Source organism: Panicum hallii, chromosome 7 (assembly GCF_002211085.1).
Source record: "Panicum hallii strain FIL2 chromosome 7, PHallii_v3.1, whole genome shotgun sequence".
Lineage (NCBI taxonomy): Eukaryota > Viridiplantae > Streptophyta > Magnoliopsida > Poales > Poaceae > Panicum > Panicum hallii.
Genome location: NC_038048.1, coordinates 35,634,591 through 35,647,782, shown reverse-complemented (window position 1 = coordinate 35,647,782; position 13,192 = coordinate 35,634,591). Strand labels below are relative to the sequence as shown.

Genomic DNA, 13,192 nt, shown 5'->3' with positions numbered 1-13,192 from the left:
GTGTCAATGTCTTGGTCGTCGAACCACTTGTACTTCCGAGTTGCCCTAGGAAAAGGCTGAGGTTCGATTCATTTTTACTAGCATTGTAACGAGGGGGTGGATTGTGCACACTAGGGAGGTTGTCACTATAATATGTTGTTGTGAAGTTCGACACCTCCTCCAGAATGTATGCCTCTGCAATGGAGGCCTCGATTTTACATTTATTTCCATATTTCTTCCGAAGAACCTTTAGAGACCTCTCGATTGGATAGCACCAACGACCCTGAACGGCCCCCCCATTTGTGCCTCATACGGGAGGTGCAATATCATATGCTCCATCGGATTGAAGAAGCCGGGTGGAAAGATCTTCTCCAACTTACAGAGCAACACCGGTGCAATTTTCTCCAAATCTGCCACCATGGTCCGAGATAACTCCTTGGCACAAAGCTGGCGGAAGAAATAGCTCAACTCTGCAAGCACTAGCCATACATGCTCAGGGACGCAGCCGGGGGCGCGGGCCGGGGGCGCGGGCGGGGGCGCGGCCGGAGGCGGGGGCGGGGGTGCGGGCGGCGGGGGCGGGGGTGCGGGCCGGCGGCGGGGGCGGGGGCGCGGAGCCGGCGGGGTCGGGGGCGGGGCGGCACAGAGTGAAAGCGGGGCGGCATAGAGTGAAAGTGTGTGGATAAGGTGGGAGGGAGCGGCACATATTCGAAACCTCTTTGCCGAGTGCCAGATCAGCGGCACTCGGCAAAGAAATCACATTTTTCAAACCCATTTTGTCAATTTATTGAATTTATTGTATTTATTGAAATTTGAACTACAAGTCACACGAATAATGGAAAACAATGAATAAAAAAATAATATTCACGTTATTGAAGGATGCGCTGAGACCTTATCGAGAAAAAAAATCAGAAATTTCAAACTCGTTGTCCACGAAACATGACGACGAACTTCTTATCCAGTTGTTTTTAAAATGTATAAAAAGCAAATATGGTCCGAAAATTATGAAACTTGTCGAGATGTAATGATATCACAGAAGCTGTGATAAAAATCTGATGAGGTTTCGTAAAAATTAAAACATACGATGCTTACAAATTGAAAGTTCTCCAAAGAGATGTATTATTTTATGTGAAACCCGATTAGGTGTTAAGCATCGTAGATGTCAAACTTTCACAAAATCTTATACAAATTTTATCACAGTGTCCTCACATGATAACATGACATCTCGACAAGTTTCATAAATTTCCGACCAAATTTGCCTTTTATACAATTTAAACACGACTTGAACACAATTTAGTCGCCATGTTTCGTGAATAGTAGGTTTGAAATTTGTGGTCCTTTCTTCGATAAGGCCTCAAATTTGTGGCTCATTAACATGAATAACAATTTTTCATTCATTTTTTCCACTATTCGAATGACCACGCAGTTCAAATTTGAATTATTCAAGAAATTCAATAAAATAAAATAAATTATTAAAATATAGCAAACACTTCGATAAATGAACCTAAATTACATATCTTGTCGAGGAGAATGTAGGATGGCAATAGAAAAAAGTTTAGACAAAATAAAGAAAAAAAATATGTATATTTTACCGAGTGTCTTACCCAGATACTCGCCAAAACCCCTCTTTGCCGAGTGTCTTGGACTAGGCACTCGGCAAAGACTCACGCCGTTAACTGCCGTCATGTCCTGGCGCGCTTTTGCCGAGTGTCATCCTTTGCCGAGTGCTCGACACTCGGCAAAATATTTTTTGCCGAGTGTTTTATTGTGCCGAGTGTCAAAGGATGAATTTATCGTGTGTTTTCCTTTGCCGAGTGTTGCACTCGGCAAAGAGGATCTTTGCCGAGTGCTCGATATTTTGCGCTCGGCAAATCTCTGGACACTCGGCAAAGTCCTCGTTTCCGGTAGTGCGAGTTTGGTATGCATTGATGACTGGTGGTCATCGTCTGTATAATCCGCTCCGTCCTTCATCGTCTCCGGGAATCAGCTCATACCATCTTCAGTTCTTCACGTGTACTTGATTTTGACCGTACGCCTCCCGTCCTGAACAGAGCCTTCGATCGGACGAACCACTTCCTTGGAGATATCCCGCAGCGCGCCGGCCAGCTCGAAGAGCGCGTGGTCTTCCTCGAACTCGAGCTCAATCAGCTTCAAGTTCGTGCACGGGTAGGCTGCCGGCGCACGCTGGTCGTCGGGGCGCTTCCTCTTGGCGCTCGCCTTCCTCTTCCCGCTCCTGGACGTCGGAGCGCCGCCACCCGAGAATGCGCCGTTGCACAGGCAGCTGCGCAGCGTGAGCGTCTCCAGGCCGGGGGCGCTCCCGAGGAAGCGCCGCAGCACGTGGCACCCGGCCCCGACGTCGCAGCCGTCGAGGAGCAAGGTCCTGAGGTTGCCGAACATGGGGAAGCCCCCGGGCTCGCGGTCGTCCAGCAACGCCGTCGTCGAGAAGCCGAACAGCTTCAGGCTCCTCGCGTTGCGCAGGGACCTCAGGACGCCGAGGTCGCCGGCCCGGTACATCAGCGTCGCCTCGACGACGGACGGCGTCAAGCATTGCAAGGTGATCGGCGGCGCATCGCCAAGGACGCGCAGCGAGACGAGGCTGGGTGCCATGAGGACCAGCTCGTCGAACCTGTGTGCGAGGCCGTGCTACTCGATGGACAGCTTCTTGAGCGAGCCAGCGGAACTCGTAGCGGCACTCCTGCAGCTACATGTCTTCCAGGACCGGGAAGCCAGCGGCGAGATCGTCCGCGAAGTTGCTCGTCAGGCTCAGGCCGGAGAGGCGCAGCGTCCTGAGGCGGCTGGTGAAGGTGCCGGCGGCGTAGGCGGTGGGGATGCACGGCCACCTTCGAAATGGAACGGCAGCACAACACGTTGTCAGGTTTCGAGATTGGACTAGAGCTGCACAATTCTGACCATAGTGTGGAACAGAATACGCACGATCACTAGGTGAATATGTACGTCAGGGTTGGTCTAGGGTATTTCTTGCAGATATTTCTTTAGAAAAGAATTAGCTTGCAGACATTTCTTGATAGACTCAAATGCTTCTATGTGATTGATCTTGATATGTGCAATGTATGTACATTCATTTGTGATCGAAATGGATTTGTGATGTTCTTGATCCATAATGTCTGCCGGCACCAAGTTCAGCCCATTCACCAATGTGGTGGTCATCACCACTCACCGACTAAAGAAGTTTTCTTGGCAGTCTCATGACCACAAAATTGAAAATAAGGTCAGTCTCAGTAGGATTTCATTAAAAGTTTTATAATATTAAATTCTATATAAAATTATCAATTTTGCTAACATGATGAGGAGGAGGGAGGGAGTTTCATCACCATGAAACCCATTTGGTGCGGATACCTAGTTTCCCGTCTTGGTAACTATGCCATGAAACTGTGGACCTAAATGCAAATATGCTATGGTTATCACTTGATGGTCACATTACTCAAAAAGTCAAAAGTAGAGTGACCCTTAGAGAAATTCTAAGGAAGGCACTCTATTGTTGAGTCTTCCCTAATCTTGTCACCTACGGTTCAGCCATTCCTCGCCGTTCATGCTTCACCAAGTTCACCATCATCCCTGGTCCTTTGAGCGTTTATGGCAGCAGCATTGTTGCTTTCATCATCAAGATTGAGTTTTGGTTCCATAATTTTGTATTTATTCGGGATTAACATTATAGGGTGTAAGAGCAACTCCTGCAATAGCCTCTAAATTAAACTTCAAATCGTAAATGGAGGGCCTTTAAATTTATTTCAAATCCAACGATAGCCCTTATTTCCAACTTTCAATAATAGCCCTTATTTCCAACTTAGAATAAAGCGCTAGCTAGGAATAGAGGGTGGAGGAGGAATTTTGTTGGCCCAGTAGAGAGTCTACTGGAGTATATTTTATTGGTTTCACCCTCTAAACTTGAGACAAACTTGAGACAGGGATTGTTTAGAGGATGCATTAGAGTTGCTCTGAGGAGGGCATGCATGGTTGTAGCTTGGGAATGGTGGTGGTTCTATTTTTATCAAAATTTTCTTCGGATTTGTTCATGTGATGGAGTGACATTTTGAAACAGGGGAACATTTAAAACCAAAATGATAAAAACAGATTCTCTTAATGTTGTATTTGTTTTTTCTCCTCTTTTATCTTGCAATGAAACTGAAATTTGAATTTTATATTTCTAAATTTCTAAGAAGATTAAAGTAGAACTATAACCATTTTTGGATATTCTATTCGGATTTGACACTCGAAGCCAAAGTTTACATTTTTCATGTGCACCAAATCTTCACCCGTACGAAATTCTCACTGTGCGCCTACCATGCTGGACAGAACTTTCGATTGGACGAGCCACCTTCTTTGATATCTCCTCCAACGCGTCATCTAGCTCAGAGACATCCTGCTCGTCGTGGTACTCGAGCTCCACCGACTTGAGGTTCTTGCACGCGTGCGACGCCGGAACGCGCCTGTCGTCGGACGATCTCGCCTTCCTCTTCTTCCTCCTGGAGCCGCCTGTAAACGAGCAGTAGCGCAGCGCGAGCGTCTCCAGGCCGGGGGAGTTCCGGAGGAAGTGCCGCAGCACCTGGCAGTCGACCCCAACGTCGCACTCGTCGAAGACCAGGGCGCTCAGGTTGCGGAACTCCGGGAATCCTCCGGGCTCCTCGCCGTCGAGCAAGGCCGTCGTGCCGAACCCGTACAGGCTCAGATTCCTCGCGTGGCGCAGGCCGCTCAGCAGGCCGACGAAGCCGGCCGGGTGTTCCAGGGACGCTGCGAGGAGGGACGGCATCTCGCATTCCGAGGCGACCGGCGGCGGGTTGCCGTGGATGCGCAGCGAGGAGATCCGAGGAGCCGCGAGGGCAAACACGTCGACGATCTGAACGCGGGCGGCGCAGTTGTAGATGGACAGGTTCTGGAGCGAGGTGGAAGCGATCCGGGTGAAGTAGTAGTCGCACTCCTCGAACCGCAGGTCTTCCAGGACCGGGAGCTCGTTGGCGATGGCGTCCGCGAAGTCGCTATCCAGGCCCAGGGTCACCCGGTGCAGCTGCAGCGCCCTGAGGCAGCACGTGAAGGCGCCGCCGCCGCGGGAGTAGCGAGCGAACGAGAACTCCGGGCGTGCCGGAAAGAGAGGGCTGCTGGCGTCGCAGCGGATGGCGACCGCCATGGGGCGGCGCGTGAGCGCGCGGCGGATCCACCTGCCCGCCGTCTCGAAGAGCAGCAGGTCGGTGGCGCGCAGCCGGAACGCGCCCAGCGGCTCGACGGCGCCACCGCTCGTCGTCACGCGGTCGCCGTAGTCCACGAGCCTGAACAACCTCTCCCGCTCCTCGTCGAGGGACGGCGACCAGCGGGTGGCCTTTTCGCCCCGGAACGCGCGCTTCTGGTCGATGTCGATGCACGAGAGCGGGTACGGCACCGCGTGCCAGAGGCCCCTCCAGCGCCGCGACAGCACGCCCGTCCGCACCGCCTGCCGGAACGTGAGGCGCGACAGGACCTCCAGCAGGACGCCGTCCGGCAGTTCGCCCAGGCGGTCCGCAGTGGCGCGCTCGCGCGAGGCCGAGGGCGTCTCCATGGCGGTCGAGAGCGGTAGCCGCTGGCCCCGGCACCCCGAGCTGCGGCCTCTCGCTCTGTGTTTATGAGCCGGGTACGCGCACGCACGATGAGTCGGTCCGTCCATCCTACTCGGATTCGGAAGGCAATCGATCAGATTCCCCTAGACATTGGCGTTCCTCCTCGGTCTCGTTCCACGCCACGCGTGCGCTCGGCGCCGCAGGAAGGGCGGACTCGGACGCCGTGCCCGTGCAGGCGTGATGCCGAGGCCGCGGAGGACTCACCAGCGGGAGGGCGTCGCGCTCACCGCCTCAACTCGTCGGCAATGTGCAGGCGGAACGAGCCCGCCGGCGGCAGCGAGAGCCGTGGAGCCGTGTCGCCAGCAGGGCGTCGGCGAAGTGTTTAACCCTCCCGGAAGTCGCGCTGGTCGCTGTCGATGCACGGCGCGCCGCGGCAGAGGTGCCGCCACCGCCTCGACAGCACGCACGTCTGCGCACCACCCGCCAGTGTGGAGGCGGCAGTCCCGGATCGAACTCGCCTCCGCGGTCCCCCGCCGCCTCACGAGGCCGCGCCTCGACAACGTGCCCTGTTCCCCGTCCTGGAGGAAGCCTGGACCTCAGGGGCTGCTCTGCTCCTACTCCGTCAAGCGGATCCCGCCCGCCGCGCTCAGGCACCTCGCCGTGGACAGCTGCCGGCGGCGCTTCGAGGGCGAGCACGTGGTGCCCCTCGCCTCGCCAGCATCCCCGCTCTACCACGGCGGCGGCGCCTTCGGGCACCACGAGCCGTGCCTCACGGGTTGCAGCGTGCACGGGCGCGTCGTTTTTTTGCAACTATTGTTTTGCGCGCGCCCATGCGCGCGGGCAAGCACAGAACTTGAAAAATGATCGTAATGGAAGTGAAAGTAGGATAATATATTAGAAGATGTGGTTACACTGACTAAGTTATGTTTGGTTTACGTAATAAATATTTATGTCATCTAATGAACTGGATTCTGAGTGCTCGGTTGTTGCTTTCGAGGGATTGGCTGGCAATCTTCATATTCTTTCTGAGGTGTTAGGAGAGGGAAATATGTTTTTTTTTTTTGAAAATGAGTACGCACTGTTGGAGCAAGAAAAAAACTTGTGCTATTGCTGCTGTACCTTTCATTATTTTATAATCAACTTGGGAAACTATGTCTGGATCCTCGTATAGCGCTGTTGTTAGAAATTAGTATTTAAATATAGTTAGTTTGGTTTGCTTTTGAGGCACGAAAAGAGGAAAAAAAACATTGTGTATTCGTAAAGGGCAAGAAGCAAATCCAACCTCCATAATACAGGCGACAAAAGGGACCAAAGATGCAGAGGACGAAGGTAAGAATGGCTTACCCCAGAAGGTTAAGCGAAAGAGAACCAGGAATTCGGCGCCGGATAGTATTTATCCTAAGGTTGTGGCAAGCACACGCAGCAAAGCGGCATGCAACTGTGCCACGGCAGCGACGACACGCCACGCGGCATTCCAAAGGCAGCGTACGCGGCGGCGGAAGAGCAAAAGATGAAGCCAGGCAGGCGGCTGCGTGTCCGCCGGCAGAGCTGGAGCCAAGCGTCGCAGCGTCCGCACGGTGCAAGGCGCCGGCAAAGCACCCGATGAAAATCGGCCCAGCAATTTTCAGGTGACGTGGCCGGGCTGCCCCGGCGCCTCCCCCACCGCGAATGTTATCGGAGACGTGAAATTAATGGTTCGAATTGTCCGAAAAAACAGGGGAGGCTCTTATTCAAAGGACGAGCACAGCAGGTTTGCAACAAAATATATGGCACTCTATCGCATGGCGAGCTAAGCAGAGCCAACAGCGCATTTCGGGAAACAGATTCTGCAAGTTCTCCAATTTGGGATCGCATCCTCCATTCCAACTGGACGCCTCAATATACCATGCAGCACATCCTTTAGTTATATAGAAAATGTCAGAAGTAAACTCGTGGCCCGTATATTAGATGGTTTATCTGAAAATAGCCCGCGGTACACACACACAAGAATACTACTGGTCTACTGCCTAGAGTAAGGCTCAGTCTCCTCCTCCTCCTCCTCCTCCTCCTCCTCCTCCTTCTTCTTCTTCTTCTTCTTCTTCATACTTCGTAAGTGTTATAGTATTCTTTGGTGCACAGCCTGAGATGCCCAGAAAAAGACTAACCAGTCCCTGGATTTTGTTACCGTTTTTGTAGATGATTTCAGTGGACTTTAGCTTCTGCCACTTGAAACGAACAAGGTTCTGGAACTGACAATATCTCTTCTCCTACCTGGCTTTTCCTTCCCCACATGGGAAAATTTTGGGTAGCTGTTTCCATCATAAAAGATTCATAAGTCATCCATAGCGACCTAAATTGAGCAAAAAAAAATTCGATGGACTGAGATCAAAACAATATTACCTTGCAAAGCCGTACTGTGAGCTTTTCCAAATTAGGAGAGCTCTGTAGAAAGTGGAGCAGTAATCGGATGTTGTCGCGCAAATCACACTCATCCAGCAATAAGGTTCTCAAGTTTTCAAGTATAGGAAATTCATTTGGTCCTACAGCTGGCCTCACCTGAAATCAAGACACGACTTGTTAAATCATCCACAGAAATTAATCACAAAATATTTCCCCTAAAAAAAGAAGTGGGGCAGGTGCGATCCCTATTATTTGAGAAGGGGGTAAGAAGGGTCTAGAGAGACAAACTACGAGCAATATCATGTCATCGTTCGAGGAAAAAAAAGTATTATCATGTCATCATCCTCTAACAAAGAAAGTTACACTGTGCATTGGGTTGCTGGCAAGAGATAAACCGCACATGTAACGCATTCAGACAGTAACAGTAAGGCTAACCAGTGGGGCATGTTTAAAAACAAAGGCATGGCCCTGCTTTAATGAAATCACAAGGTTGCTGGGCTTCATAGCTTACAAGTTTAGTACAGAAATTGAAGTCAGTTGGTCACAACCTCAAAACATTAACCCAAAAAAACTCAACCCAGAAGTGAGATGTAGCGCATATTGATGGTATTTACAACTCAGGTGACTGTTGCGGCGAAACTGAAATTTGTTCTGGAACTTCAAATGATCTGTTCCTGGGGACAAAAAAAAGGAAAACTTACACATTTGGTTTTATAAGCAGGTCTCAATCTCTTAGAAGTTAACACAGATTAATAGTGTGTATGATGGAATAATTTGTGATTAGGGTTGCCCTTTCTTGAGGTACCAGGGAAGACCCTACTCCCTCCGTTCCAAACTATAGGTCATTTTGGTATTTCTAAATGCATAATATTTGTTATGTATCTAGACATGTTGTATATATCTGGGTGCATAGCAAAGACTATGCACCTAGAAATGCCAAAATGACCATAATTTGGAACGGAGGGAGTATCATATAAAACAGTTGAAGAATAACTAAACATCATCAGTCGGAGCCTTCTTTCTGTAAATTTATAGCTATAGACCAATAACTGTGGATTATGCTACAGCCATAGCGAATTTACGGCTAGCTATGGGGCATATTTTGGCGCCTCGGCATTATGCCACTACAAACATTATTTAAAATCTTGGAAAACAGGATATTGAAATCAGAGTTCAAAATTTTGTAAAATTGATATAACTGTTGGAAAATAATCAAGACTTGGCAAGTGCAGGACAGTGCATAAGCATGTGCTTTTTTCCCCTTCCTGTAACCATGTAGCGAACACTGTGTTGTAGTTTAAAGAAGGCTCTCAATGTGTAATTCTGTAATTCTGCAGAAGGTGCTAGATGTATGTCATGAGTACAACTGTTAACTCTCCAGACTAACGTGGCAAGTCTAGGCAGCAAGTAAAATGTAACTAGATCTCATATAAATATAAAAACCAGATGGGTGTGAGCAGTATGGTGCCCACACGCTCTCGCGTGAGTAAGAAATCCAGGGGAGTTGTGCTTGGTGTTTTGATCCTTCAGCTCAGCCTTCATTAACAACAGGCCCTAGCAGGCTGTCTATATTGCACGGGGTTGTTGTTAAGAAATAATCAAATAAACGAGTAACAAAAGGGTAAAACCAACTTAGCACCATACTAGCGATCAGTTTTGATACAGCTTAGTAACAGAAATCAGATGACCAACTAAAAATAAATAATAGAGTTTAAAGATCCATCTATCTCTCCGACAAAGAAAGAAAAAAGCGTACCGTTTTAAGGGTCGCCTTGTTGACCATTTGCACCTCCCTTTCGGTTCAATTGCACAAAGTCATGTAAGATGTTGATGCAGATATACAGAGTTACATACTCGGCATATATTTTTATTAAAAATTAAGATAACAATCCTACCCAGAAATTTTTCAAAGTAAGCTTCTCCAGATTAGGAAGCTTCTGCAGCAATTTTCCAAGAGCCTTGAATTTGTTCACATCATGTTTGCAGTGAAAACACCAGTTGAGTGATAAAGTTCGCAACTGGGGATTTATCAAATTCCTTATGTAGAATTGCCTGAAATAGAGAAACGGAAACAAAATTGAGGCCATGATCAGCTTAGTAGATGCGTCTCTAGTAAGCAGATTGTACCATTGCATTAAAACTTTTCAACTCCAAGCTCGTCACATTGAATAGGCTGCCCAGACGCCAGAAGGATAGCCTCGCCTCTTCGAGATAGTTGATCAGATGTCAGAGAAATCGATGCCTCGATAAGGAACTTTTCTGTATCTAATAAAACACCATTTTTATAGGTGTAAAAAGGAAGCTCGAGGCGCAGAGAAGCCAGAGAAGGAGCCCTGATGACCAATTTATCTGCAACTCGACTTGAGCAACTATGAACAACCAACTTCTTCAATGTGTCAGAATGAAGGCCACTGAACTCACGACATTCCCAGAGAACCAGATCTTCTAGGACTCGGCACTCAGATCGGAGCTGCTCTCCGAAATTGTGCTCCAGATACACACCAGAAAGAACCAAACGTTTGAGATGACAAGAAAACAGTTTGGGTGGTTGATATGAAACACTCAAGAGAACAGTAATCTCGAGCTCCACTGGACAGTACTCGATGGCACGGCGAATCCATCTATCGACATCCCGACGGCAAATGACACTAGTTAAACCTGTATGTAACCGGAATGCACCCAGCCGCGGGGCCCTGTGACGCATCAGCAGGTTGGTGGTGAAATTCTCCATCTTTCCCCACATCGTCCTCATACTGTCCCGGGGCGGGGCTTCTGCATTTGAATTCCCTGATGTTGAGGTCGATGGCAGGCATCAAACGCCACAGATCTATCCACCGCTCGGACAGCACGGTGGTCTGCACGGCCTGCCGGGACGGGAGGAAGGAGAGGACGCGGCGGAGGAGCTCGTCCGGCAGGGCGCTGAACCGGTCGGGTGCCTCGCCGCCGCCCGCGCGAGCCCGCTTGGGGGCGGCCTCCATCTCCATCGCGGCTAAGCGGAGGGGCCGTGGTTGGGACTGAACATCACGGGCCTCGCCCGCACCGCTCCTACCGCCGTAGCCGCCGCCCCCGGTGGCTGGAGATCCCAGCGCTGCTGCTAGTAGTGAATTAGTGATGGCGAGTCGGCGACGAGATCCAGGAGAGGAGTCGACCCTCGACAGGGTCACAGGGCTGAATGGCCCTGAATGGGCTGGCTTGACCGTGTTCCGCATGAGTCCGGCCCAGCATGCCCGCCAACGGGCCAGGCACAGAGGGAAAAAAAGATGTGCTTAAGAAATTTCAGTATAGAGCCTCTAAGAGCATCTCTCCCCCGATAAAAAAAAATTGATGCTCTATATAAAAGTTTTCAGCGATCACCAAAATATACCTTCATTCACCCTAAATAAAGGAGATTTATCCCTCTACCTTATTCATGGTGATTAGATTTTGATAGTCTGCTGTAGCAATCATTACCAAAAATATAAAAGTAGTTATTGGTAATGGAGAGAGTGTATTTTGGATGTGAGGTATGAGTAATCTGTTGGAGATGCTCTCAGTTTCCACTTGAAAAGCGTAATGTTGTTTCATTCTGTAGGAGTATCTCCCAAAATAAGTTTTTTTTTAATTCGAGGTTTTGTGAAAGTTGCTACAAACTGAAGTAGCTTTTGCTGGGTGCATTAGCAAGAAATGTACTCCCTATAACCACAAATGTAAAAGAATATGTAGTTTAAATTTCATCTACAAACATAAGGTATTTACCATAAGGTAGTAATTTAGCATATTGTCTAAGCTAATAAGGGGGTTGGCGATAACTACCGCCCATCAGCCATAGCGAATTTCTAATTTCACGGCTGGGCATTCGAACTTCCCACTGTAGCATTAAGTATTAAAAAGAAGTATAAAAGAATAAACTTTATAATGCAAATTGTTCTTATTTGAGTAAAAAACCTGCATACCAGCAAAGTTACCTAAGAGCATCCTAACTTATCCCAACCTTTCTAAGAGCATCCTAACTTATCCCAACCTTTCATATAGAATGGTTTTCATAGCATTAATTTTTGAGTCATATAGGGTTTTTAGCTTATGTGGTACTATGTTGTGCATTAAAAGTGAGTTGGTGTCTTCATAATAAATAAAGAATAAATATGATAGGTGGAGAGGAGAGAGTGAGTTTGGTACAATTTCACATCAAGATAACATGTGGTGTAGAGTATATTTCTAAAAATTATATCTTAATGAAATGGCAACATGGATACTATACATAGACACTATAGGTTAGAATTGTCCTAATAACCGGTACAATTTAACTACATATTCCTTCACGGATAGGAAGCATCTTATCATAATCACATTCATGACTTGCGTGAAGAACTCCCACTTAATAATTGTAACTAAACAATCATTCAACAATTGTTCCATTCTATTTCTTCGCTAATTCTTCACATAATTTATTGTTGAAAATAGGCTGGCTACTCAACAAAGCCTATCTTGAATTAGTATGGGTGTGATTGGTTGCCATGTTGACTTTTAGTGGGCCCGCAGTTTGGTGCAGGGGCAGCCAGCTTGGTTGCCTAGGTTGAACTATTTTCTGCGTATGGTACCATGCATAATTTCTACTTCATCCCTTTCATCCCACATAATCATTTAAACTTGGATACGAGAGTTAGTACCAAGCAAGAGGATCTAATTAGAACTTAGGTAACTCTCAATAGGATTTTATAGAGGTTTCATTCTAAATAAATGAGGTGTCATCTCAACTAATATGATGATATGCACATCATACATGAGGAGAGAGATAGGATCGGTCTCATCAGGATGAAACTGATGCTCACCGTTTCTCCGACACATTGCAAACTATTGAAACCCTATTAAGATGGTTTGAGTTTCAATTCCACATATTTCATCAACTTTTTATTGGTTCACTGGATTAAAGGATCTTATTGATGTCTAGAATGAGGTGAATAGGCGTAACTGTAAAATCTTAAAAATTCTTCGCAGCAATTAAATCCATCGAAACTTATCTGAATAATTCCTCGCACCAATTAAATCTGTCGAAACTTCCAACACCGTGCAGAAAGTTCCTAATGGATTGGAACTTCCGGCACTGGAGCGGAACTTCCGACAAAAGAAAAGTTCTTATACGAAATTTAAAATTAAACTTGAAACTGTACAACCTGGCTGAATCAGAAGCTGAACAATGATACTACAAGACTTCCGCAGGTGATCTTTACGAGCACAACAACTTCAAGTATGTAGATCGGCACAAAACAAACTCTAGGTTAACAAAATAAATAAATGCAATGAGCACAAGACAC

The 13,192-nt window shown here is 47.8% G+C and overlaps 2 protein-coding genes across 10 annotated transcripts; both read right to left on the bottom strand.

Annotated features, from left to right (window-relative positions):
- Positions 1-2,677: 2,677 nt before the first annotated feature.
- On the bottom strand, positions 2,678-5,524 carry LOC112900708 (MEIOTIC F-BOX protein MOF-like). Its single transcript, XM_025969531.1, has 2 exons — positions 4,257-5,524; positions 2,678-2,816 (listed from the first exon to the last, which is right to left on the bottom strand). Exons 1-2 carry the CDS (start codon positions 5,522-5,524, stop codon positions 2,678-2,680), a joined length of 1,407 nt encoding a protein of 468 aa, XP_025825316.1.
- Positions 5,525-7,355: 1,831 nt separating this feature from the next.
- On the bottom strand, positions 7,356-10,553 carry LOC112900333 (MEIOTIC F-BOX protein MOF-like). 9 transcript variants are annotated; one of them, XR_003230184.1, is made up of 5 exons: positions 10,029-10,553; positions 9,658-9,953; positions 8,413-8,575; positions 7,902-8,057; positions 7,356-7,810 (listed from the first exon to the last, which is right to left on the bottom strand). XR_003230184.1 is itself a non-coding variant. In XM_025969152.1 (4 exons), exons 1-4 carry the CDS (start codon positions 10,034-10,036, stop codon positions 7,769-7,771), a joined length of 363 nt encoding a protein of 120 aa, XP_025824937.1. In that variant the 5' UTR covers positions 10,037-10,553; the 3' UTR covers positions 7,356-7,768. The 9 variants fall into 9 exon arrangements, 1 of the variants encoding a protein (XP_025824937.1); XR_003230186.1 differs by having other exon boundaries at positions 8,450-8,575; XR_003230182.1 differs by having other exon boundaries at positions 7,902-8,575; positions 9,658-9,694; positions 9,797-9,953.
- Positions 10,554-13,192: the final 2,639 nt, after the last annotated feature.